Source organism: Trachypithecus francoisi, unplaced genomic scaffold, assembly GCF_009764315.1.
Source record: "Trachypithecus francoisi isolate TF-2019V2 unplaced genomic scaffold, Tfra_2.0 Lachesis_group4, whole genome shotgun sequence".
Classification (NCBI taxonomy): Eukaryota; Metazoa; Chordata; class Mammalia; order Primates; family Cercopithecidae; genus Trachypithecus; species Trachypithecus francoisi.
In genome coordinates, this window is record NW_022681469.1 from 144,822,143 (window position 1) to 144,848,963 (window position 26,821).

The 26,821-nt window shown below is 45.6% G+C and overlaps 1 protein-coding gene across 5 annotated transcripts in view; it reads right to left on the reverse strand.

The window, feature by feature from the left end:
* DDC (dopa decarboxylase) overlaps positions 1-26,821 on the reverse strand; it is a 113,194-nt gene that overhangs the window by 78,370 nt on the left and 8,003 nt on the right. For 4 of the 5 annotated variants that reach the window (XM_033194315.1, XM_033194316.1, XM_033194319.1 and 1 more), the window contains exons 2-4: positions 12,332-12,560; positions 8,352-8,465; positions 6,343-6,462 (exon numbers count right to left, since the gene is read on the reverse strand). In XM_033194315.1, coding sequence (XP_033050206.1) covers positions 6,343-6,462; positions 8,352-8,465; positions 12,332-12,532 — 435 coding nt within the window. In that variant the 5' untranslated portion in view covers positions 12,533-12,560. Of the gene's footprint in view, positions 1-6,342; positions 6,463-8,351; positions 8,466-12,331; positions 12,561-23,289; positions 23,301-26,821 lie in introns of those variants that run through there. The other variant, XM_033194317.1, reaches the window with a different exon arrangement.

Here is a 26,821-nt window from a genome sequence, read left to right on the forward strand (position 1 = left end):
AGTCACCATGAATCACCTGAATCACCATGATAACTCATTATGGCTTTTTTCTGGGGGGGAATGGGGGAGCTTAGTTCATGTCCTAAGAGAAAATTCACCTTCTTAAGTCAACAAAACGGTTTTTTAAAAGCCTGAAGGAGCAAATCATCAGTAGCACATCTAGAACCACACCGCCCTGATTCCACCAGGGTGGCCTGGTGGCCTCAAGCATGATGTCGGGTGGAGCTCTCTGCGCTTTGCTGGCAGCAGATCTTCGTGGAGAGAAGCACAGGGAGGGTGACGTGTGGTACAGAGCAGGAATGATGGCTCTGTGCGATAGCAGCAGACAAAGGTTGCCATGGCAAGCCTGCTCGAGAGGCAGGAGGGGATGCTGGTGAGGTCTGACGCTTCCGGCTACTGATGCCGTGAGCAGAAATGTCCTTTCTTCTTCTGGTTTTTTCAAAGCAAAAAATTGGCTTTTCTTCCACAAGAGCTTTCAAACCCAATTAAGAGACCATTTTCGCAGCCTACGTTTGTCCAGCCTCAGAACCACAGTTTGTCATTTGACTCAGACACCCATCACTGCGCTGACGCCCATAGCTGTGATTACAACTCTGAGGGGATCGATAACTCAGGCTGGCTCACAGGCTGTCACCAGGCTCCTGTGCTCTTTGGGGCCTCACCAGTTACAGACAATCAGCCTTGTCTGCTGGGAAGGGTGAGCTTCCGGTGGCAAACACAGATTCCATTTCTTGCTTTCATCCAGAAAAAAACTGAGTGGATTGGGCTCGCAGGAAGATTATGTTAAAGCGGGGGCTGAGAAATACCAGCAATATTCCTACCCAAATGCTAAGAACTTGTATGGTCTCTCAAAAATGAGATTGTCTTTAATGAAATGAAAATGCAGCCCATAGTAGCATGCACATCTCTGGACACCAACCCAAGCCTACAGTCAGGGATGAACAGTGATAACTCTGGTTGTCTTTCCTACTAGCCTTTGCTTTAATTCGCTTTTGCTGCTATGCATGTTCTACTAACTTTCTGGGCCTCAATATCATCACCCATGAAAAAGATTGTCCATAATGCAATCAATCTTCATAAAATTTTGAGGATGAAGACAATAACACAAAGCACAAGACATAGGCTAAAACATAGCCAAGCTCATAATTGCTATTCAATGAAAAGTAGCTATTATTATAATAGACACACCTTATATTATGGGGGATTGATAAGATTTTTTTGAGGGGTATATAATTAGAGAAATCATTTTGGGCTGCTGAAAAAAAATTGAATATGAAACTGTTTTTGTTATAAAATACAATGACCTAGAAATGCTTCAATTTTTGTTTTGTTCCATTTTGATTTAGTGGGGAGTGTGAATGTTAAACAATGAACACAGCCAGGAGAGCCCCAGGAGGAAGCTGATCATCTTGGAAGATTGTTGCACTTCATCCTAAAGGGTGTCCTCCAAAAGTTTTTATAATAATAAAAAATTTGATGCAACACAAATATTTTAGGTATTATTTATATAGATTGTGATGCATCATAGAAAATCATGGAGTAATACTTTTTTCAAAGAATATTTAAATAGTGGGAAATGCTCACAATAAAATGATAAGGAAAGCACCATGCGGAAAATCCATATGTGTTGTACCATTTCAATTTTGTTTGTGTACATATATTCACATGTAGATACTGAAATAACACAAGGAATATGACAAGAAAGCTCCTGTGTCTTTTTGTTTTTACCGTGAATGTCCAGTGTCTAGGTGGAAAGGGGACAATCTTTTTTTCTTTTTTTCTTTTGAGGCAGGGTCTCACTCTGTCACCAGACTGGAGTACAGTGGCGCGATCTCAGCTACCTCAACCTCCACCTTCTGGGTTCAAATGATTCTCCTGCCTCAGCCTCCAAGTAGCTAGGATTACAGGCACATGCCACCACACTCGGCTAATTTTTGTATTTTTAGTAGAGATATGGTTTCACCATGTTGGCCAGGCTGGTCTTAAACTGCTGACCTCAAATGATCCACCTGCCTTGGCTTCCCAAAGTGTTGGGATTACAGGCGTGAGCCACTGCACCAGGTCCATAATCACATAATCATGTGGAGAAAACCATGAAAAGCTTCCCAAAAATATAGAAGATGACAAAAAAAGGGAAATATCAAAAGAAAGAGAGAAATCATGGAAGAGGTACCCAATCTGTGGAAAATTGAAGCCCCTGAAAAAGAGTGACATAGCCCACAATAACTAACATACAGGAGAAGAAAAATATCTGCAGTGTGTAAAGCTGAGTCTTGCAAGGATCAGCAGGGCTCACCAAATGCTAGGGAGGGTCAAAATGAGGGGAACAGACTGGGTGCAGTGGCTCACTGCTGGGTCTGTCCTGCAGATCCTGGCCAATAGATGAAATGAGTAATCAGACACAGGTATGCAGTTAAGAGCAGCTAGGTGACTGCCTGGCTCTAGTGGCCAGAGAGCAGCCCCAAGAAGCTGGAGAAGCTTGCTTTTATTGAGTGCAAGCACAATTCTGAAAACCTGGAGCAAAAACAACCTGTAGATAATTAACATGTATTGTTTCCTTTTCAGGGAGTCAAGTGCAAGGATGTTCCAAAGTCAGTTCCTGGACAACTTCTAACAAACAAGCTTGACCAAGATAAATTCCTCTACACACCCTTGTAACTACTCCTTGCCCTCTGCCTCAGGGCTATAGAACAGCTGCTTCCGCTATTCTCCCCTGGAGCTTTGCAGAAACTTCTGAACTTTCAGAAGGCCTGCTCCTTTTCCTTATAGTTTCTCCCACCACTCTGACTGATCTCCTACAGCTCACGCCTGTTATCCTACCACTTTGGGAGGCCGAGGTGGGTGAATCACCTGAGGTCAGGAGTTTGAGACCAGCCTGGCAAAATGGCAAAACCCCGTCACTACTACAAATACAAAAATTATCCAGGCATGGTGGTGGGCACCTGTAATCCCAGCTTCTTGGAAGGCTGAGACAGGAGAATCGCTTGAACCAGGAGACAGAAGTTGCAGTGAGCCGAGATCGTGCCACTGCACTCCAGCCTGGGTGACAAGAATGAGACTTCGTCTAAAAACAAAACAAAACAAAGAAAAAAATGAGGGGAACAAATGGAAAAGAAATGGAAAAGTAGATCTTGGCCCATGTATAAAACTAAAAGAAAAAGTAAGTTGGCCACCAACATCCAGGCCTCTTGTAAAGGGTTAGACTATGCATGCCCTTGCCTAGAATCAAAGCCACGCCCTCTCGCGTGGCTGTCCCACTGGGTCCCTGACTGCTGCTGCCCTCTGTTCCCTGGAGAATCAGGACTGATGTTCCAGAGGCTAGAAAGCCATCTGGCCCTCACCAAGGCAAAGCGCAGCTGACAGAGCATCGGCTGAGGGCCGTGTGCAGTAGCTCCCTCCCCTCGCTGGAAGGGCACCTATGACAGCCTAACTTTGCTGTGATCTTGGCCAAGGAGGCTTCTTCAGCTGCATATCCACTGACAAGAAGAAAATTGTGCTGGGTCTGAAGCATGTTGCATTTGCCGAATCATTGCTGAGTCATTGTTGCTGTTACGTAGAATGGTATAGTTCACAGCAACGTACTGAAGCTTTGCTTACAACATAGCTGACGTTTTTTCTTTTTTTTTCTTTTCTTTTCTTCCTTTTTTTTTTTTTGAGATGGAGTTTCCCTCTTGTCACCCAGGCTGGAGTACAATGGCGAGGTCTTGGCTCACTGCAAACTCTGCCTCCCAAGTTCAAGCAATTCTCCTCCCAAGTAGCTGGGATTACAGGCGCCCGCCACCATGCCCGGATAATTTTTATATTTTTAGTAGAGACAGGGTTTCACCATGTTGGCCAGGCTGGTCTCAGACTCCTGACCTCAAGTGATCTGCTTGCCTTGGCCTCCCAAAGTGCTGGCATTACAACGTAAGCCACTGTGCCTGACGTTTCATTTTCATCAGCTTCTCATTTAATATCACTTATGTCTGATGGAAAGTGAGATAACCAAAGAATGCGAAGGAGGAGCACATGGAGGGATGGCTCTGAGCCTGGCCACAGGGCCTGTGGGTCACAGAGAAGGCAGTCATCAGTCTCGGCATGTGACCTGTTCAGGGATCTCGGTGTCATCCGGATGAATTAGCGTTCATATTTTTTGGCCCAGAGTCTAGGAATAGGCATTATAAGCAAGTTCCCGGCATGACTCTGAAGCACACTGGATGTGGTAGGCAGATTAATGCATCCTCATTCCCAGAGATTCCAGGTCTTGGTCCCCAGAATCTGTGACTGTTTACCTTCCAAGAAAAAGGTGACTTTGCTGATGTGATTAAGTTAAGAACCTTGACTTGAGAGATTATCTCAGATTGTCTGGATGGACCCAATCCAATCACATGTGTCCTTACAAGTGGAGACCCACTTTCTTATCTTACATGTGGTTAGAAGGAGATGCGACCATGAAAGTGTGAAAGAAAAATAAATCTTGGGATCCCAAAATCACTAAGCCAAAGGGGAAAGTCAAGCTGGGAACTGCTTAGGCCAAACCTGCCTCCCATTCTATTCCTAAAAGAGATAGCTACTAAGATAAAAAGCTACACGCCTCCCTCACAAGGAATTCCTCTTGGATGAAGGACAGACAGAACTCAAAGTCACCCCTCTGCCCACTGAGATAGCTGCACATCTGATTGCCTCCTTTGGAAAGGCTAATCAGAAACTCAAAAGAATTCAACCGGTCGTCTCTTATCTACCTATGACACGAAAGCCCCCTTCGTGCTTCGAATTGTCCCACCTTTCCAGACCAAACCAATGTACATCTTACATCTCATGTCCCCCTCAAATGTATAAAACCAAGCTGTGCCCAACCACCTTGGGCACATGTCATCAGGATTTCTTGAGGCTGTGTCATGGGCACGCATCCTTCACTTTGGCAAAATAAACTTTCTAAGTTGATTGAGACCCATCTCAGATATTTGGGGCTTACAAAAGAAAGGGCAGAAAGATGGGACACAGCTGGCTTTGAAAATGGAAATGGGGCTGTGAGCCAAGGAATTTTGGAAGCCTCTAGAAGTCAGAAGAGGTAAGGAAACAGATTCGCCCCTGAAGCCTCCAAGGTGTCAACTTTGGTTTTAGCCCAGTAAGACCCAAGTAAGATGTCTGACATACAGGACTGTAAGATAATCAATTTGTCCTGTTTCGAGCCACTAAAATTTGTCACAACATCAATAGAAACAAATACATAAAATTATCAGTCTTGTTGCACATTCTCAGGACTGGAAGTGGGGAGACTTGCTTGCTAGTTTCACGTGGCCACACTGGCCATGTGCTTTGCACAAAGGTGCTCTCCACTATGTACCTCACTGTTCTCATCCACTGAATGGGCCTTCACCAATTCTCAGAGCCTTGTGGAAGACAATATCTGAAAAGGAAGCCCCTTTTTCCCAAAGTTAACAATGCTTTCCTAATGAGACTCTCATCTACTTGACATGAGAAAAATGATGAAAGGAGAGTACTGGGTTCAACATAGTTCATGCTAGGAGGTTTTTTTTTTTTTTAATGCATCAAGTCCAAGTCATCCCAGTGCCATTTGTCCTGCAACCCCAGTGGAATAGAAATTCCATCATGACTGTCTTTTGTCTATCTTGTTTCCTGGTGTAAGCTCTGACACACGGTCACTATCAACAGATACATGTTACAGGAAGAGAATGAATTAAGTTGCTGCATGGAAGCAGCAGCATCTTTAAATAAATGATTGGTTCAAAGACAAGTAGCATTTATAGCCTCTGAAGACTGGTCACAGCTGCCACCTGTGCTGTCTTCCAAGGAAGATCACAGGCTCTGAGCCACACAGATACAGGGTCTGTAACTTACCAGCTGGGAGCCATGGGGCAAGCTACCTAATGTTCTGGGTCCCAGTGTCCTCCCCTGTAAAATGGGCTATTAAAATGTTTCTTCACTTGTAAAAGGGGGTATTAACATTCATAGTGTTGTTGTGAGAATTCAATGAGTTAATGCCTGGAAAATGCTTAGGCACTGTGGCCGGCGATGGGGAGCCCCACACAAATGGTAGTCGCTGTAGCTGTTGTTTCCATGCACCTGCTGTTAGATAGCTGCTGTGCTATCTACCATAGCTAGAGGCCTGAGAACTGAGTGCCCTGCCCTGGGGAAGCAGGTGAAAGACAGCACTGGGATCCTAATCCAGATCCTGCCAATCCCAAGACCAGCGATTTCCTAAGAGCTCGGTTTGGTTTATTCTCCAGGAGAAATTTGAGGACCTAACAAGAAGCATGAGCGCCTCTTTCCCCACCTGCAGCTATGGTCCTGTGCAAAGCCCATGCATCCCAAAAGTGGCCCTCCCAGCTCCCACCTTACCTGGATCACTCCTCCCCCTTCTCCGGCTTTTTCAGTCAAAAATGCCTCTGGCAGTTCCAGCATCTTCCCGAGCCAGTCCATCATCACAGTTTCCAGCTCTGTGCATGCTGGGCTTGCTGCCTGTGGTTGGGGGAGGGAAGGGATTAACCAAGGGCCAGGCATTGCAGAATTTGGGAAGCAGCAGTAACAAGGGGGGATTTAGTCTTCCACTAAAGCCCAGATTAAAGTCACCCAATCTCAGATGCGATTCAAAGGCCTGAAGCCTGTTTGACCTAGACTCATGCAAGGAGAGTGATTGGGAAGGAACACACGGGCCACCACAATGAACCTTACTCCACTGAGCCTCACTGCATGGGCACTGCGGGCTTGCTAGTATATTCATTTGTTCATTTACAGAAGGGTCCAGAAAGCCCACTGGTGGACTCTCCTCCATAGTCACAAGTGAAGGGAATGAGGAAGTGGGCGCCGGGCGGCTGTCACCCTCTGGGCATCCCGAGAAACCATTGATCTTGTCTTTTAAACTCCCAGTGACTTTTCTCTATGAACTCTCCCCTGTCTCTGAACAGGCTGGTCTTGGACTCCATCCAAAGGTGGATTGAGCCTCCACCTTCATAAAGGTCTCCAACATAAGGGGTCCAAGGTGCTCTTGTGCCTAGATGTGCACAGCAGCATCCTGATACATCACCAGTAAGATCTAAGTTAGAAGAGTGCATTCTCCCTTCTGGTCAGCCCCATCCTGCTGGGTTCTCCCTGAGCCTGGCCAAGCCCAGCTCTACCAGGAGCCTATGCTCTCTGCTAGGGACCAGGTATCAGGCAACGCAGCCTGACAGACAGCGAGGAACCCCCTTCAAGGCCTGAGGGCAATCAGACTGTCCCAGAATGAGCAGATAGAGATGGATGACAAGTACCTCTGCAGGGACAGAATGGATTTGGACCAGCACAGCTAAATGAAATCTGCTACAGTATCCAGTGATAGAAAATGCTCTTTAGGAGAGGGTGTGCTCAGCCCAGGCCACACTGGCTGGTCTAGGCCAGCCCTGATGGGCTTTTCAGCCCTGCCTGTGGGGCCCATGATGCCCGTTCACCCGGCAACTTCCAGAGCCCCAGCCCAAAGAAGAGCAAGCGCCAGGCTGGTGAAGCAGAGGTGGCTCAGCTGGGCCCTGGGGCACAGTGCTGCAAATTCCTAATTGACAGCTCCTTGACGCATCACAGCATGCCACATAGACCGATGCCCAGAAGTCCACCTGGCTCCAAGACACAGACAAGATGAGCACTCTGCACCCCGAAGGCCAAGGACAGCCCCTGGCTTTTGAGGAACTCTGCAGGTTGCAGTGCCCTCAGACACTGGCCATCAGCAGGCAGCTCTACCTCCAAGCTCTCTGCATTTGGGAGGAAGGCATCTTTCCTGTAATCTGTGCCTGGAGCAGACAGCCATGGGTAGAGCCAGCCCTGCCTGCCGTTCTTCTGAATAGGCACTTTTTTAGGCATTTGACCTCCAGATAGGGCAGGACTGGTGGTGTGCAGGCAGGAGCTAGGCCCTTTTCCAGAGTGCCCCTGCTCCAAGGCTCTGGGCACATCTGATGGGCTGGTTGGAGCCTCTCCCCGGGCAGCAGCCGGGCAGAGAACAGATGGAATGAGACGGGGCAGTAGTGGTTTTCAAGCTTTAGAGGATATAGAAATTCTCTGAGCTGCTTGGGGAAATGCAGATTCCCAGGCTGGAGCTGCAGAAACTCTGGGCCCCAGACCATGATGTTAGTTCATACCAAGTGCTTCCAACACAGCCTGCGCACAATGGGCTTTGAGTTGTTGAGACTTTCTTTATTCTGAATCACTGCTCCCTCAGAGGCACCCTCTCTGGGCTGAATCCTTTCTCCTCCCTGCAACAGTGGCCTGTCTGCCCACAGACGGCACTGCCATCTGCTCAGGTCCTATGTGCAAAGGTACCGTGTCCCCACCCCGGGATCCCACCATAGCCAGGACCCCTTCCCCAGGTGCATCCGGACACTCACCCAGGAGAAGCCGATGCAGCCAATGGCCCCGCACAGCATGTCCGCGAGCATGGCCGGGTATGAGCTGGCCGTGGGGAAGTAGGCGAAGAAGTAGGGGCTGTGCCAGTGCGTCACCTGCATGGGAGGACAGAGCAGCTGCTCAGAAGCGAGGAAAGCCAGGCCTCAAGAGAGCAGAGAACCCAGGTACCTCAGTGGCCCCCAGCTGCCAGATGCAGCCAGACCCAGAGTTAGGTGAGTGCGGTTCCCCAAATGTCAGCCATCCCAGTACCTTCCTCCATTATTTAGGAGCATTTACACATCACCTTACTGTCTCCACTCCCTTTAAACCAGCTCCCTTTTTCATACTGGAATGTATTTGCTAGCTCAGAAGGAAAAGTTCTAGCTCCAAAATAAAGTGGAAAATCCTTATAATTTTCCGTAACAAAAGAAGTCTCAAAAAACCACACTGTGCTTCAAGTTCTTGCTCCGGTGCTCTTGTCAGTGAAGGCGCTGCCCCAAGGCTGATCTCTTTGTGCCAAAAGCTTAGTTTTCCTAAAACTACTCTAAAAACTAAAGTCTCCATAAAAACCAGAAACAAAAACCAAGAGCCTGATTTTCAAGGTTTCTTCAGTCAAGCCACAAACATGCATCTGGTCTTCCAGCTGCCCCTGGCTCTTCTAGAGAAGCCGAGGCCTTCCCTCCAGCCAAGCGACTGATCACCCCGCAGATGTCTCGCCTCTGCTGTCCCTCAGCCTGGCCACTGACCCTTGCCATTTGTCCTGGCTAAGGGCATCCCACCGTTCTCCAGCCCATAAGGTGAACATCTGCCACACCCTGGGTGAGGCACAGAGGAAAAGCTCATGTGGGCCGGGGAGGAGATCCATAAGAGACAGTGACAGCTCCATGTGGTATGCTTGGGGGCAGGGGGTTCTGGGATCCAGGAGGCGAGGGTTGTGGTGGACACCCAGACAGGGAGCCCCTCTGGGCTGGGAAGGGCTAGCAATGGTAACAAGGTGCCAGCCTCAAACATCTCAGAGTCTGGGAGGACGATCACGGGAGGACAGAGAAGGAGCAGGTGTAGCCTAGTCTTTGCATCTTTAATTTGTTTCTGCCAACGCGGTACCTGCCCTGAAGGAACAGAATAAAGTCCTAAAGCCCTCAGGACAACCCTCAGCCCCTGTGCAGGGAGAAGGTACAGAGACTGCCATTCAGACCCCTCTCAGGCTGTGACCACGCGCTGGTGTCTGAGAGACGTTGCCCTGTTCCCCGTTGTCTCCTGCTAGTGCTCCATGTCCATCCTGCCTGCGGGAACAGCATGGTGTTGGGAGCACCCCTGGACTGCAAATCCAGCAGGAACCCTGATTTACTGGGTTACCCCAGACAACTAACTGCACCTCTCTGGGCCCTGTCATCCCCTCAGATAAAATGAAAGCACGTGCTCTGGTGCTTCCTCCAGGCCTGGCTCAGAATCCCAGCTACTGAAGATACGCTCTATTGGGCTTGGCTGCTCTGCTCTGAATGTGAGTATCTGCGCACCATTCGCGTCAAAATCCTAACCCCCAAAGTGACGGTATTAAGAGACGGCATCTTTGGGAGGTGATTAGGGCATGAGGGTGGGGTCGCCTTAATAAGATTAGTGCCCCCCCCCACAATGGGATTAGTACCCTCATAAGAAAAGGCAGAGAGCTGGCTACCTCTCGGTTATGTGAGTACACACTGGGAAGATGGCTGTCTGTAAACCAGGAAGAGAGCCCTCACCTGAACCTAATATCTTGATCTCAGACTTCCTGTCTCTAGAACTGTGAGAAATCAATGTTGTTTAAGCCTCCCAGTCTACGTCCTTTGTTATAGCAGTCCAAGCTAAGATATCTGTAAGATATCTCTTACAGTCTGGGAAGAGATGCAAACATTTCTTTCTCAATAGCACTCATCGTTAAATATATGTTGTCTAAGATGTAGTATGAGCAACCCCCTGATTGTGAAGGCAGCCAACTGAGAGAGCACACCAAGAACTAGGAGTGTTCAGCAAGGTTTATTTAACAACCATAGCCACCCCAGGTCTGCCAGGGCTTGGGGAGTGGTGGAGAGAGGGAGCTAGCACAGTCTAGGCTTGGGGGCTCAGGAGGGGGAGGTTGGTGATGAGGCCGAGAGACCAAGAGGAGCTGCACGGGTTGTGATGCCTTCAGCACAGCAGGTCCAGGCCTACAACACTGTTAGGGGCTGAAAAAAATGCTTAAATTTCTTCTACAATCAGGAGAAAAAAAAAAGTGAACTTTCAGGTTAAAGAAAAAAAATCTATGTTAATATATTCATCTTTATGCCAATGCATTTGTAAAGCATAATTTTCCATATTTCTAGGGAGGAAGGAGCTGACAAAGACAAATCGCCCAGGGTGCAGAAGAGTAAGAGCAGCCCTGCGCCTGACTCCCCCCTCAGCACCTGGAGGGTCCCTGTGCCTTTGTCTCTCTCGCCTCCCTGTGGCCCCTGGGCTGGAAAAGGACAGAAGCGATTCTTGATTAGGGGCAGATGCGTGCTCTTCTGCTTCACTGTCCACAGCAACTTTTGAGATGGCTGGTCCTGCACTTGCCCCGCTCACGGCCCAAGAGCTCACCTGATTTCCTGCGATCACACAGCCAGCAGCTGGTGGGCTGCAGCTTCCACCCAAGCGCCCTGCCCAACGCCTGTGCATTTCCCAACTCAGCTCCGCACAGTGAATACCCCCATAGAAGGAAGCAGAAAGACTTCAAATCCTCCCCCAGTCTCCTGTACTCCCCACTGCCTGACATTTAGCCACACCTCTCCCGAAGGGTTTTATGCTGAACAGCTTAGTGTATTTGCACAATTTCTAGCAAGAACCTGAATCCCGTTCTTTGCTCAAAGCATAAATGCCAAGTGAGAATCCCCTGGAAGAAGAAATGTGAGCAGTGGGGTGAGAATGGCGCTCAGTTACTGAGAAACTGGTCCATGAGGTCCAGGGCCTGAGGCCTAGCCTCGTCCCATGATCAGTGTCCTATAACCTTGGCTGACCATCTACCTTCCCAGAGCCTTGGCATTCTGTCTGAATTGAGGGAGTGGGTCTTGATGGGCCCAGACCCCTCTTCTATGAAAATCACATGTCGTTGCTTATGGGCCTTATAACCACAGACATGCCGGATGGTGGCAGCGATCAGCCAGTGGAGCCCATGGAGATTTTCCCCGCCTGGACTCTGCACATCGTTGCATGGAAGGGCAGGTCTGGCCACCCTCATAAACATTCCTGATCTAGAAACTGGCCAGGCTGCAACTCCCACCCGGACCCTGACTAGGCCACAGCCACTTTAACCAACAGGCTTTTAGGTGAACTCCTTGGCAGAGAAAATCTACTGTGGAAGCATAAAGCTGAAGGGAAGTTTCTCTGAGCTCCAGCACTGCTGCCCTGTGAGTGAGCATCAGAGACAGTGACTAGTCCTGTTGATGTCTGCCCTCTGTGTACCCCAGGCCTACTGGCTTCAGAGAAAGAGGGCTGGCTTGGTGGGCAGTACCATGCTGCCCACTCTCAAATAAACTCAATAAAACGTGTCTTCCACATATGCTAGTTACCTATTGCTAAACCCAAGGATGGTGGAAGTGTGCTTTATTTAGGGCAATTGACTTATCTGAAAGCAGCCACCAGGGTCTCGCTTCCTAATGTATATGAGGACATGCTCTATGTACCGGGTGTCTCTGGGCAGGGACTGAGTCTCAGGGAACCTGGGGAAAGAGCCTCACTGCCCCTGGAGCCCGCAGAATTTGGGTTGTAATCCTGGCTTCATCATATACTAGCTGTGTGACCTGAGGTGGACCACCTAACCTCTCTGAGCCTCAGTTTCCTCAGTAGTAAAATAGAAATGACAAAAGTTTCTCTCCAATCTGACTGCCATAAGGATTCCTTGCAACAATGCATGTGAATTGCTCAGAGCCCAGTAGGTAGGTGCTATGTGAGTGCTAGCCCTCCTGTTTTCTGACCCTGGGTACACACTTACCCCTGGCATGATTATCTTCTCAATGTCGTTGATGATGTCCTCAAATGTGTCTGGCTCCTGGGGGGCAGAGTCAGGGATCAGTGGCCGCAGGTACCCAGGCTCCACGTCAGGGTAGACCTGGCGTCCCTCAAGGCCTTCCATGTAGTTGGCCACGTAATCCACCATCTCCTTCCCTCTCCTTCGGAATTCACTTGTGTTCATGGTGCCTGGGCTCTGTCAGAGGTGAAAACTGCAGAAAGAAAATGATTCATTGAGCAAACTTTGTAACTTCTGAACTGGAAGGTGGGAATTCCAAGCAAGCCATGGGTAGGGCTATCTGGGCAGTGACTGCATACCCTGGAGGCCACTTGGATCCCAAGTAAGGAGCGCTTTCCCTCCATGTCTATAGGAGATAGAAATGGCACTGGATTTGGGACTGAGGCAAAAGCTGCTTCTCCTCTTCACCAGCTATTCAACTGGGAACAACACAGTGTCCCTTTATTTCAATAGACTAGAAGCACACATTTATTTTCATGATCAGTTCCAACTTTAATGACAAATACTGGTCGAAATCCTGCCTCTGCCCCTTACTTGCCTTTGAAAGAGACAAGCTTGCCCCTTAGAGCCCCTCTCCTCATCTGGGAAATGAAAACTGTGATGCTGACCTCTCAGGAGGGCATGAAGGCACAGTCACACAACGTACACAAGCCTCAGCTCAGAGCCTGGGGCAATATGCCCCCTCAGAGTTAGTCTTCTTCCCTCCTCTTGATTCTGTCACAGATGGAACTGCACCTTTATGCACCATCTGCTTTTCAAAACTAATGCTCTCCTCCCTCCTTGCATAAGTAACATGCAGGCAATTCTCATGATTGCTGGTAGCTGTATTCTATCTACAACAGTTGCCATGGCTATGAACTCTGAATTAGTGAATACTGAACCATTTCTTCTAGGGGAAATACAGTTTCCTGAAGAGCGATCCCAATATTTTTTGTCAACAGATCAATACATAAACGTTTTATGTTTTTAAAGGACACTTTATTTAATATATGTTGATTCATTAACACTGGCCTCACAGCCAACAGCACTGTAACTCCTGTCTGGGGAAGCTTCTCTAACACATGTATTTTCTCCATAAGGCACGTCTTGTGCATAGGATGGCTAGACAGCACTTCTGCACCACATTTGGGAGTCATTTTAAACAGCAAAATCACCACCAAGAAGAAAAACATAAAAATGTGAAGGATGTGGCACTAAATAGATGGAGAGAAGGACACATGATTACATTATGAGAGCTGAAGCAAGAAGGCACCGCGTCCCCTTGTTCAACCTCAGCTGGTAACATGTGCGTCGGACAAGCACATTCTCCACCACGCTACACATATGTATGTCCCTGAATGGTCTCAAAAGCACCATGAGTATTGATATTTATTGAAATTAGGGGTTACAAAATGAATTTTAGCAAGTAGGAGAATTTGCATATGTGGAATCTGTAAATAAGAATGAATTGTATTTCAAAACCGGACAGTGAACAACTTGAAGAAAAAGATAAGATTAGAATCCCACCACCCAAAATTCTGGCACGTGTCCTTTTAGAATTTTGTTTTAATTTTATTTATTTATTTATTTATTTTGAGATGGAGTTTTGCTCTTGTTGCCCAGGCTGAAGTGCAACAGCGCGATCTTGGCTCACCGCAACCTCCACCTCCTGGGTTCAAGTGATTCTCCTGCCTCAGCCTCCCGAATAGCTGGGATTATAAGCGCCCACCACCATGCCTAGCTAATTTTTGTATTTTTAGTAGAGACGGGGTTTCACCACGTTGGCCAAGCTGGTCTCGAACTCCTGACCTCAGGTGATTTGCCCACCTCGGCCTCTCAAAGTGCTGGGATTATAGGCGTAAGCCATCACTCCCAGCCTCTAGAATATTTTGTATTTGTGAGAGACAATTGCATGTTAGCCAAGGGATGCATTTTCAAATCTTTTCCGTACTCCAAAGTTTTGTAGATGAAGAAATGGAAGCTCAGAGAGGCAATGTGACGTGCCCAAGATCACATGACCAGTAATTGCAGAAATAGGATTCAAATTTACAAGCTGGCTCCAGGACAAATTTAAGACAAATTTTCCCATGGCAGTTAAGTGCTTAGGAATACTCTAAATTCACTGTTATTAGCAAAGGTGATGACTTTAATAACAGCTTCCGAGTACTTCTCTATTTTCCCCATTGTCCATGCTGGGATTTTTGACAATTTTTGTGAGGTTACAGGTGGTAAAGAAAAATTGTTCACTAGTCACTTGTTAAAAGTGACAAGACAGATTTTACTCAAGACCACTGCAATAGGGATAGAATGTTGCAAAAGGGGAGGGACTGAACTCAATTCCAAAAACAACAGGGGCACATAGGGACTTACAGCCAATGGGCAGGTGAGAGGGTCCACGGGTGGAAAATTACTAAGAGGAACTTGGGTAAGTATCAAGGATGGAGAGGAAAAAGGAATTCTGGATTAGATACCAAAAGTGGAAGCACATGAGTTTGATTGGACATCATGGGTGTGCTCAGCAGGCCAAAGGGAAGACTTGGCTAAGCTCTTCCCTCTTGGGCCAGAGGAGCTTGCTGAAGTTTGGTCAAGGTCCTTTGACAAAAGTAAACTTGCTTGAATATGCTTTTCCTTCCATTGACATTCTCTCTCACATTTTTACTTCCGTGTTCTCTGTTAAATAAACAATTACAGCAATTTTTATGTTATTTTAAAGCTTATTAGATCCAGCCCCCATATTAAAGCTATTGTTTAAGGATGCATTTCTCAACTAGTGAGTGCCCAAGTGGCAGTGATTGAGACGTAAGATTAGACTCTAAATTATAGCAACAGTGAATGCCGAACTAACAAGCATGAGAAAAACCACAATGACTGTCTGAAGTTCTGTTGCACCTTTGTGCTTCTTAAGCCAATGACAAGAGAGTGTCCTGTTCACCAGCAAAATATCATGGCCGCATGCTAAAGCATCCAGCTTACAATTCCTTGGGGACTGCAGGCTTTGAAATTAGTTTTTAGTTTGGTGGATGGTTTATTTTAAATTTTGCACATACAGTGAAACTTGGTTTTCACTTCAAGTGGAAGTTTTCAAATTAATATGACTCAAATTTTTAACTCAAATGGTATCACACTGCAGATCTTTTTGCTAGCCTGTTTTTCTTCACTAATTTCTAAGTACATTTCTCATGTTGGCAAATACTTTTCTTTTTCTTTTCTTTTTTTTTTTTTTTGAGACGCAGTCTTGCTGTGTCACCCAGGCTAGAGTGCAGTGGTACAATCTTGGCTTACGGCAACCTCTGCCTCCCAGGTTCAAGTGATTCTCCTGCCTCAGCCTCCTGAGTAGCTGGGACAACAGGGCATGGTGGTGCACGCCCGGCTAAATTTTTTTGTATTTTTAGTAGAGACAGGGTTTCACCACGTTGGCCAAGCTGGTCTTGAACTCCTGATCTCAAGTGCTCTGCCTGCCTCGGCCTCCCAAAGTGCTAGGATTCCAGGCATGAGCTACCACACCCGGCTGATAAATACTTTTCTATTGTGTGATTTCTCACAAGTATTTCACAATGTGAGTGTGCCATATTCACAGCACGTACCTCTATTGTTGAACATTTATATTATTTCCAATTTTCACCCACATAGTGGGAAGCATTGGTGTATCCCAGTGGCCACCACTCGAAGACCGAGAGCCAAAGAAAAGACTGCGAGTCACACCCTGATTCTATGTATTAGCTATCGTTATTGCATGTATTAGCTATTGTAATACCATGTATTAAGCTGTACCCAGCGTAAATTGCTGCCATGCTAAACATCATTTTCTTTAACTGGGAACAAAAATCATGACAATAATAGTATAGGTACATCCCGTTTTATTGCATTTTTTACAAATAGAAGGTTTGTGACGACCCTGAATCCAGCAAGTCTATAGGCACAATGTTTCCAACAGCCTGTGCTCACTCAATGACTCCGTGTTACATTTCAGAAAATTTTGTAGTATTTCAAACCATTTCATTATTATTAATCTGCTATAGTGATCTATGGTCAGCAATCTTTGATGTTACTATTGTAATCATTTTGGGACAGCATGGACGACACCCACATGATGGTCAACTTAATAAATTTGTGTCTGACTGAACCACTGACCCATTATTCGCTTGTCTTTCTTCCTTTTATTGGGCCTCCCTGTTCTCTGAGATGTGACAATATTGAAATTAGGTCAATTAATAACCCTGCAATGGCCTCTAAGTGTTCAAGTGACAGGAAGAGTAGGTAGTATGTCTGTCACTTTAAATCAAAAGCTAGAAATGATGCAGCTGAGTGAGGAAGGCACATCAAAAGTTGAGCGAGGTCAAAAGTGAAGCCAAACAGTTATCCAGGCTATTAAAGCAAAGGAAAAGTTATTGAAGGAAATTAGAAGTACAACTCCAGTGAGCACACAAACGCTTAGAAAAATAGCCTTATTTCTGATGTGGAAAATGTTTTAGTGGTCTGAATTGAAGATCAAACCAGCCACAACACTTTCTTAAGCCAAAGCCCATTCCAGAGTAAGGTCTTAACTGTCTTCAATTCTATGAAGACTGAGAGAGGTAAAAAAAAAAGTTGCAGACAAAATGCCTGAAGTTAGCAGAGTTTGGTTCATGAGGTTTATGGAAAGAAGCTGTCTCCATTACTTAGAAGTGCAAGGTAAAACAGCAAGAGCCAGTGGAGAAGCTGCAGCAAGTTATCCAGAAGATCCAGCAAAGATAATCCATGAAGGTAGCTACAGTAAACCATAGGTTTTCAATGTGGACAACATAGGCCGGGCGTGGTGGCTCATACCTGTAATCCCAGCATTTTGGGAGGCCGAGGCAGGCAGATCACCAGGTCAGGAGATCGAGACCATCCTGGCTAACACGGTGAAACCCAGTCTCCACTAAAAATACAAAAAATTAGCCGGGCGTGGTGGGGGGCGCCTGTAGTTCCAGCTATTTGGGAGGCTGAGGCAGGAGAATGGTGTGAACTCAGGAGGTGGAGCTTGCAGTAAACAGAGATCACGCCACTGCACTCCAGCCTAGGTGACAGAGTGAGACTCCATCTCAAAAAAAAAAAAAAAACAACAATGTAGACAACATAGACTTACATAGACTTCTATCAGAAGAAGACATCCTCTAGGGCTTTCATAGCCAGAGAGGAGAAGTCAATGCCTGGCTTCAAAGCTTCAAAGCACAGGCTGACTCTCAAAGGGGGTAATACAGTTGGTGACTTTAAGTTGCAGCCAGTGATTACTTATCATTCTGAAAATCCTAGGGCCCTTAAAAACTATGCCATATCTACTCTTCCTGTGCTTTATAAATGGAACAACAAAGCCTGGCTGACAGCACATCTGTTTGCAGTATGGTTTACTGAATATTTGAAGACCATTGTTGAGACCTACTTCTCAGAAGGAAAGATCCCTTTCAAAAATATTACCGCTCATTGACAATGCACCTGGTCACTCAAGAGTGAGATGTACAAGGAGATTAATGTTTTCACTCCTGCTAACACAACATCTATTCTACAGTCCATTGATCAAAGAGTAATTTTGACTTTCAAGTCTTATTAAGAAATGCATTTCATAAGGCTACATCTGCCATAGATAGTGATTCCTCTGATGAACTTTAGCAAAGTAAATTGAAAACCTTTTGGAAAGAATTTACTATTCTAGATGCCATTAAGAACATTTGTGATTCATAGAAAGAGGTCACAATATTAACATTAACAGGAGTTTGGAAGAAGTTGATTCCAATCCTCACAGATGACTTCAAGGTTCAAAATTTCAGTGGAAGAAGTCACTGAAGATATGGTGGAAATAGAAAGAGAACTAGAATTTTAAGTGGAGCCTGAAGATGTGACTGAATTGCTGCAATCTCATGATAAAATTGGACAGATTAGTTGCTTCTTATGGATGAGCAAAGACAGTAGTTTCTCGAGACAGCATCTATTCTTGTTGAAGAGGCTGTGAGTATTGTTGAAACAACAGCAAAGGATTTAGAATATTACATAAACTGAGTTGCTAAAGCAGCAGCAAGATTTAAGAGAACTGACTCCAATTTTGAAAGAAGTTCTACTGGGGGTAAAATGCTATCAAACAGCATCACATGCTACAGAGGCATCCTTCATGAAAGGAAGAGTTGATCGATGCAGGAAACTTCATTATTGCTTTGTTTTAAGGAATTGCCACAGCTACCATAACTTTCAGGTACCACCACCCTGACCAGTCAGCAGCCATCAACATGGTGCCAAGACCCTCCACTAGGCCGGGCACGGTGGCTCAAGCCTGTAATCCCAGCACTTTGGGAGGCCGAGACGGGCGGATCACGAGGTCAGGAGATCGAGACCATCCTAGCTAACACGGTGAAACCCCATCTCTACTAAAAAATACAAAAAAACTAGCCGGGTGAGGTGGCGGGCACCTGTAGTCCCGGCTACTCGGGAGGCTGAGGCAGGAGAATGGCATGAACCCAGGAGGTGGAGCTTGCAGTGAGCTGAGACCTGGCCACTGCACTCCAGCCTGGGCGACAGAGCAAGACTCCATCTCAAAAAAAAAAGACCCTCCACTAGCAAAAAGATTACGTTTGCTGAAGGATCAGATGATCATTAGCATTTTTAGCAATAAATTATTTTTAAATTAAGGTATGGACTTTTTACATATTATGTTATTGCACACTTAATAGACTACAGTATAGTGTAAACAGAACTTTTGTAGGTACCGGAGAGTCAAAAAATTCATGCGAGTCACTTTATGGTGGTCACCTGGAACTGAATTTGCAATATTTCTGAGGTGTGAACACCAAAAACTGGAGACAGGTCTCAGTTAATTTTATTTTGCCAAGGTTGAGGACACACCCCTGACACAGCCTCAGGAAGTCCTGATGACATGTGCCCGATGTAGTCAGGGCACAGCTTGGTTTTATACGTTTTAGGGAGACATGAGACATCAAACAGTTTGTAAGAAATACATTAGTTCCGTCCAGAAAGGCGGAGACAGCGCAAAGCAAGGCCCTCCCACTGGGGGCTTCCAGGTCACAGATAGCTGAGAGGCAGATGGTTGCATTCTTTTGAGTTTCTGATAAGTCTTTCCAAAGAAGGCAATCAGAATATGCATCCATCTCTGAAAGAAAAGGGATGACTTGAACAGAATGGGAGACAGATTTTCCCTGAGTAGTTCCCAGCTTGAAAGGGCCTAAGATATTTTCCTTTCACAGAGATATGCCTGTAATACCTCGAAGAATTTTTTGTAACAACTAAATAAATAAATGGTAACAAATTAGCACTCAATAAATGTCAGCTATTAGCTTTTCTAAATAATCCTAAAATGTGCAACCTCTTGTTTACATTACTGCACACTTTATTTTGCGTTAAAAATTTATAAAAAGGAGAACACTTATTTTATACTTTATTTAGAACAAATTCTTCTAGAGATAAGTATTTTTAGTGTCTTGAAAATATATTGCCAAATTTTCCCCTAAAACATTTTTTTTTAACCAAATACTCTCACGGTAGGGAGTGTATAAGAATGCTCATTTTACCGTACAATCACTGGGCTTGAATATTCATTTTAAGTTTAACCAGCCTTGTAAGCATTTAATGATTCTGTTGCACTTTTTTTTTTTTTTTTTGAGACAGGGTCTCACTCTATCGCCTAGGCTGGAGTGCAGTGGCATGATCTGGGCTCACTGCAACCTCTGCCTCCCAGGTTCAAGCAATTCTCCTGCCTTGAACTCCTGAGTAGCTGGGATTACAGGCACATGTCACCATGCCCAGCCATTTTTTATACTTTTAGTAGAGACAGGGTTTCACCATGTTGGCCAGGCTGGTCTCTACCTCCTGACCTCAAGTGATCCACCCGCCTCAGCCTCCCAAAATGCTAGGATTACAGGCATGAGTCACCACGCCCGGCCCCATTGTACTTTGATTAATGAAACTGGGTATTTTTTTTTATGTGTTTCTTTGCCATTTGGATTTCTTTTTTAATGAATTTCTTGCTCACTGCATTCTTTTCCACTAGGGTGTTTGATATTTCTTATTTAATTGTGAGAGTTCTAATATACTAATAAATTCTACTCTTATGTCTGTGACATGTTTTGCAGGCATTTTCCTCATTTTTGCTGGACACAATTTGCTTACAATTCTATTCTGACCTATGAGAATTTTAATCTTTATGTAGTGAAATCTCATAATCTTTTCTTCAGGACGTGTACCTGGTGTGTGATTATTAGCAATGACTTTTGAAGCAAATATTCTAGCTATATCTATTTGCCCTCCTGGGGGGCCGGACAAGTGAGGCAGCAAGCTGAAGACTCAGAAGGGGTAGCTGAGCAAGATTCAGAAAGATGCTCACCTTCTGAGGGTATCAGCTTTAAGTCACAGCACCAGGCCAAAGCATGTGGCTCTGGAACAAACGACACAAAAAGTAGACACACACCACATACACCTAAAGAAATATGCCTAGTCAAAGTGTAAAATAAGACCTGGTTCTTGTATTTTAAATTATTCTCTGTTATTTATTCACAGATTATTTCCCACAAAGACCTTTTTAGAAGGCTCTTAGCATGAAGCCACAGAGAATCTTGTGCTCGTTTGTAGCTGTTTGATATTTTATGCCCCCAAGCTGTGTAAATATTAGCTGGAAGACTTAGCCTATGATAAAGGCTGTGGCTTATGCCTCTCCAGGTCCTTGAAATAGCTTCTGTTGACATAATCTGCCCAGTGTTCCAGCAGCTGCACGTGACACTATTCTCCACACTCTTCTCTACCCCACACTATTTTCCACGCTGCGCCGTTCTCCATGCAGCCCCTGCAGTGTATTGCCTGTGCACGGTGAGCCGGCTGCCTCCCTGGACTTCTGGCTCAATGTCTTTTTGCATCAGCAACAGTCAGAGCTCATCTCCAGCTCCACATGCTTCAAGAAGAGATGGACTCCCCTGAACGCCCTCAGACCTCCTGATTTACCTGTAGGGTTATTTTGTTGTAATACATCATTTCAGTGATACCCTTTGCAAATGGTGGGCTTCTCCAAGCAGGGTCCTCAACTTATTTATATTTTTGCCTCCTTGGGACCAGTCACAGGCCCTGGACAACAGAGAGCTCTGTAGGTATTTGCTGAATCATGAATGAATGAATGATCTTTGGTCCTCTAGACATTTTATTTCTGTAATATACCCTATTGGACTCTACTCTCTACCTTTTAGACAATTCAAGTCACCAGCCCCTCACATATCTGCCACAAGGAAGAGTCACAGCAGACACTAATGGCTCAGGAGCTATAGCCCCTCCCACCATTGAGTCCTGACCACTTCCACCTGTGCCATCTCCTGTCTCAGTTCCTGCCCAGCGTCTAGCTCTCCATGCTCAGCACTTGACTAAGTGTCCTGCAGTCTGAGCACTGCGATTTCCCTCCTAGGACTTATCTGCCACAGCCACTGAAGAGAACCCAGCCCAGACCCCTAGCATCACGGGCAAGCCCAGCCACACCACTGGGCATGTAAGATAGTGGATTCCTCACAAGCCCGGAGTGGGGATGGCAACCATGCCCTGTGGATCTGTCCATGGTCCTGTCTGTTCATGCACACAAGACACGATTTTGCTGCAAACACCGGGACACTGGAGACTTTGTTCAGCCTCTCTTGACTTTCTTTTTCCATCCTGATGAAAAGAATAGGGTTGACATTTTTTACACTATTCCAGAAAAAAGAGCCATAGTATATGTCTCAGAAAACACGTATGCTTTTGGGACTGCGGCCCTGGCTCACTATCCCCCTCAAGCATATACTTACAAATTCAGGCACAAAACTAATTTGGCTGGTTTTCCTCTCGATTGACTGCTTTCTTTTGTTCTTTTCCTTTCCTTTCTTTTTTCTTTCTTTTTTTTTTTTTTTTTTTTTTTTTTTAGATGGAGTCTTGCTCTGCCACCCAGGCTGGAGTGCAATGGCTTGATCTTGGCTCACTGCAACCTCCACCTCCCAGGTTCAAGCAATTCTCCTGCCTCAGCCTCCTGAGTAGGTGGGACTACAGGTGCGTGCCATGCCACCACACCCAGCTAATTTTTGTATTTTTAGTAGAGATGGGGTTTTACCTTATTGGTCAGGGTGGTCTTGAATTTCTGACCTCGTGATCCACCCGCCTCAGCCTCCCAACATGCTGGGATTACAGGCATGAGCCACTGCTCCCAGCCTGACTGTTTTCTTGATGGACATTTTCTCTGTGGATTCAAAGACCATAAAAATGTCCAGTAGGAGAAATGCTTCCAAGCGAGACCATAAAGAAGTTTCTAGCCATGAGAGCTTTTTTAATAACAGGAAAATGGCTACCTGATAAATTTGCCTCAAAAAAGATCCTCTAAGTTCTTTTTTTAACCCTTAAGACTCTGGTTAAACAACAGGCTACTAAGAAACTTTACATGAGCATTTTTGTCAGTGGCCAAAAGGCACATGAATAATCCAAATCTGCTCAGGAGTGGCCTCCTGCTACACCACCAAGTGTCAGGCAGACCCGAGGTCAAGGGCCATCGCTTTCAGTTACTCTGTTACCTTCAACCTCCACCCCTTTCTGGGGCTCCTTCTCAGCCTCTGTGAAAGCAAAAATGCATAGAAATACCTCCCTCCGGTGCTGCTGGGAAGATGAGTGAGATGACGGGGGTGAGAGCCTGCTGCAGAGTCAGTGTTCAGTAAAACGTTTTCATTAATAATAGGGGAACTGTGGGGAGGGAGAGGGGAAATATGAGGACTCTCTACTTTCTGCTCAACTTTCCTATACACCTGAAACTGCCCTGAAAGTCTATTAATTTTCTTTAAGTAAAAAATAAAATTAACTGGGCAGAAGTGCCTCATTGTGAGGCTTTTGAGGCCGGCTTCCTCAGCTCCTTCCTTCCTCCCCTTCTAGGACACATTATCTTCACCTGTATTTCTCTTCCATGGCTCTCAAACTCATCTGTTTACAAACTGGAAATCCACTGTTTTGCAACGGCTGGTTCTTTTTAGCTTATGAGACTTAGGTAGTGCTGACAGATTTGTCAGATTCTTTGATGAGATAATAGTCAGGGACTAGAGCCAGAGTTAGTGCTCAGGCCTACTTTCCATACAACTGCTCTTCTCAGAGACTGTGGGCCTCAAAGCCAATTATTCTACATACTTGACTCCAGGTTCCTGCAGCATTCTTCAGAAAGTCATGAAGATTCTGTGTCACTGAGGCCCTTAACACATAAGCTTTATAAGCTACAGAGAGAGAAACATCACAGACTTCCTCACATGGGTAAACAGCAACATAAACAGAAAGTATTCTGGGAGGCAGCATGGCACTGCCAGGGAGAGGGGTGGAATCTGGATCCAGATACCTTGGCTTGTGTCTTATCTCCAAGGCTTATTAACTGGGTGAGCTTAGGTAACTGAGGAAGCTCAGCTAACCTCTCTGGCTACCATCATGCACTCCCATCTCTCTGATGGAGAGATAGGAGAGACTGTGCTCCTGGAATCAGGATCCAGGCCATCCGTGCAAAGCTGCTACTGGGTCAGGCTTACTGAGAGAGCAGGCATGGAGGAGGAGGCTGAGCCAGCATCACAGGGATGGTGGTACCTCTGCCTTCCAGCCTCCCACTAAACCTCCCACTGGCAGAATCCTACCATAATCCAGGTGTCCTGGGTTCCTGAGAAGCATGGTCTGTGTGGTTTGGAGTCAGTGGAGGAGACAAGAGATCATTGGAAAAGAGCCCCAGGATAGGCTGACATCTTAGCTCCTTTAATGCTTTATTGGTGAGAGCTATTACCATGCTCGTTTTACAAGGGAGGGACCTGGGACCCAGAGAAGGGAAAGGCTGTCTCAGGTGTGAAGCTGGTTGCAGCAAAATAAAGGCAGAACCCCTGTTTCCTTCATCCTGTAGGCCAAAGTGTCCCTACTTATAATTGACACAATTAAGCCAGGGCACCACACACACACACACACATACGCACACACCCTTGCCACTGTCTTACACTGGTACCACTACTTTTATGCAAATCTGGGTGTTCTTATTTAAATAGGTACTCTCTCATTAACTATGTCTAAAAAATAGTTAACATTGATATGAACTTACATGCGCCAAGAACTACATTAAGTTCTTTGCCTGGTTCTCATTTTTAATCTTTATAAAAAACCTTGTCAGTAATATTATTGTTCCCTTTAACAGATGAGAAGACTGAGGCACAGAGAGGCTGCACAACTGAACCAAGACTCCACACCTGCTGTAGTCAGATCAGGCCACAGTTGAACTTGGGCCGTCTGGCTCCTGAAGGCACCCAAGAGAATGTCCTGGACTCAAACACAGGTACAGAGCATCCCTAACAGCCGTAGCCAGATGCGTATCAGTTGATGAAAAGAGCATGGCTTAAGTAACTTCAGGATTAGAAACATGTAAAACCAGTTTCTCCCAGGGCTGCAAGGAATGATTTCCCGAAGGCCCACTGAGTACCACAGGGGCACCGCAGCTTCCACGGTGCCTTGGTTGCTTATAGATCATGTTCATTACAAACGGTAACCAGAAAGAGAAAGGGCTTGGGCAGCTCTTGGCTGGAGGTGAGATGGTGGCCAAGCCCGCTGTCTTAGTTCCTTTGGGCTGCTATAAAAAGTACTATAGAGTGGGCAGCTTATAAACAACAGACAATGATTTCTTAGAGTTCTGAGGCTGGAAGTCCAAGATTAAGGCCCTGGCAGATTTGGTATCTGGTGAGGCTTGTTTCTCATAGACACAGCCTTCTCTCTATGTCCTCACATGGTGGAAGGGGTGATGGGTCTCTCTAGGGTCTCTTTTATAAGGGTACTCATTCCATTCATGAGGGCTCTGACTTCATGACCTAATCACCTCTCAAAGTTCCCATTTCCTAATACATTGCAGGTGAGGATTTCAACATAGGAATGTTGGGAGAAACACACATGTCCACTTCATTGCAGTTCCACTTGCAATCTGTACCATGGCCATCATCCTAGGCACCACACAGAACCGTGAAGAGAGTACAAGATAATTACAAGATAGATGCTCAAAGCACAGCATTTCACTCTCCACACCTGTGCAAATTCAGGAGGAATCAAATCCATCATTTGAAGGGAGTATCTGTCCAGAGAGGAACTCCTGTAAGGGACTTTGCACCGGGTTCTAAGTCCCACTCCGCCCAGCTGCCTCCTTGGCCAGCTTGGTCTGGTTGGAAAATGGCCCTGCCACAATCAAGCAGAGCTACGCTTTCAGCACTACAATTCCACAGGACAGTCCTCCTCCTCCTCCTCTTCCTCCTCATGGAGAGTAAAAAGAATAGTGGGTTTGCATTCAGAGAGAACAGCTTGAGTCCATAGCTCTGCGGCAAGAGGCATGCAGCTGCTGGCTGACGTTTTGGCCTCTCTGAGTCTGTTTCTTCACTTGTAAAATGGAGCTGCAAGCTCATGCAGGCAGAGAGCACTTTGGACTATAAACCTGTGTCTAGCAATGATTATTATTGATGCTACAGAAGACAGGCAGAAGCTTCTTCTCCTGAGGTAGCATAAGAGAAAAGGGAGAAAATTTCTACAACAAAGATCAAAATTCAGGGGAAAGCCTTGCTGCTCTGCTGACATGAAGGAGGAAGGAGCTTTGTGCAGCTGTTTCTTATTCACTCCCTGTTTAATAAACAAAGCTCTGTCAAAGTAGATTCTTGGCCAACAATTATTCATGGAAAGGAGCCATAGAGAAGTTTGTCTTGGTTTTCAGTTTTCCTCCCGTGGAAAGATACTACTTCCACTCATATCTCTGTAACCATGCTGCGACCTAAGTTAATGCTGGCTGGAAACATTCATAACTTGAGCAATCTCAAAAGACGAAAAAAAATGTCAAGGACATTAAACTGATTGATATCATTCCATTTTAGTCCTGACTGTAGACAATTCAAATCGTTGCAGTGAGGATGTGTGTATGACTGGGGATCCTTTTTTCACTTGACATTTTTCCTGTATGCCTAATTACAATATGCAGAATTTCCTTAACATAACACTCCCATTTGCTCTTATTAAGGGCTGCTGAGTGGGGATTTCACCGTGTTCCTATGACACTGTTCATCCCCCCTTTGCCTGTCAGCTGTTCGCTGCTATGGGCAGCACTGTCATGAGTAGATGACACTCCACCATCACCATACAGGTCGCACCTATTGGGTCTGTCTCTCAAAGATATTAATTCCCCAGTGGAATTGACACATGTGAGTTGTACAGTTCTTTTTGCATGTTGTCAATTTCTTTTTGAAAAACTGGAATGACACGGAAATGTCACCCATGATCAGGTATCGAGCGTACACACTCCATCTCTGTAAGCTTTTCTCCTTCATTCGCATTTTAACTTTAAACCTTAAAACATTCACATTTTATTATTTTCACTCATGGTTGATAATTTTAAAAGTTTACATGCTAACTACTAGGTAATTTTAACTTCTCCTTTGTTTTCATTTTACTGAAGAGTTATGTCAGAAGAAACTTCAGAAA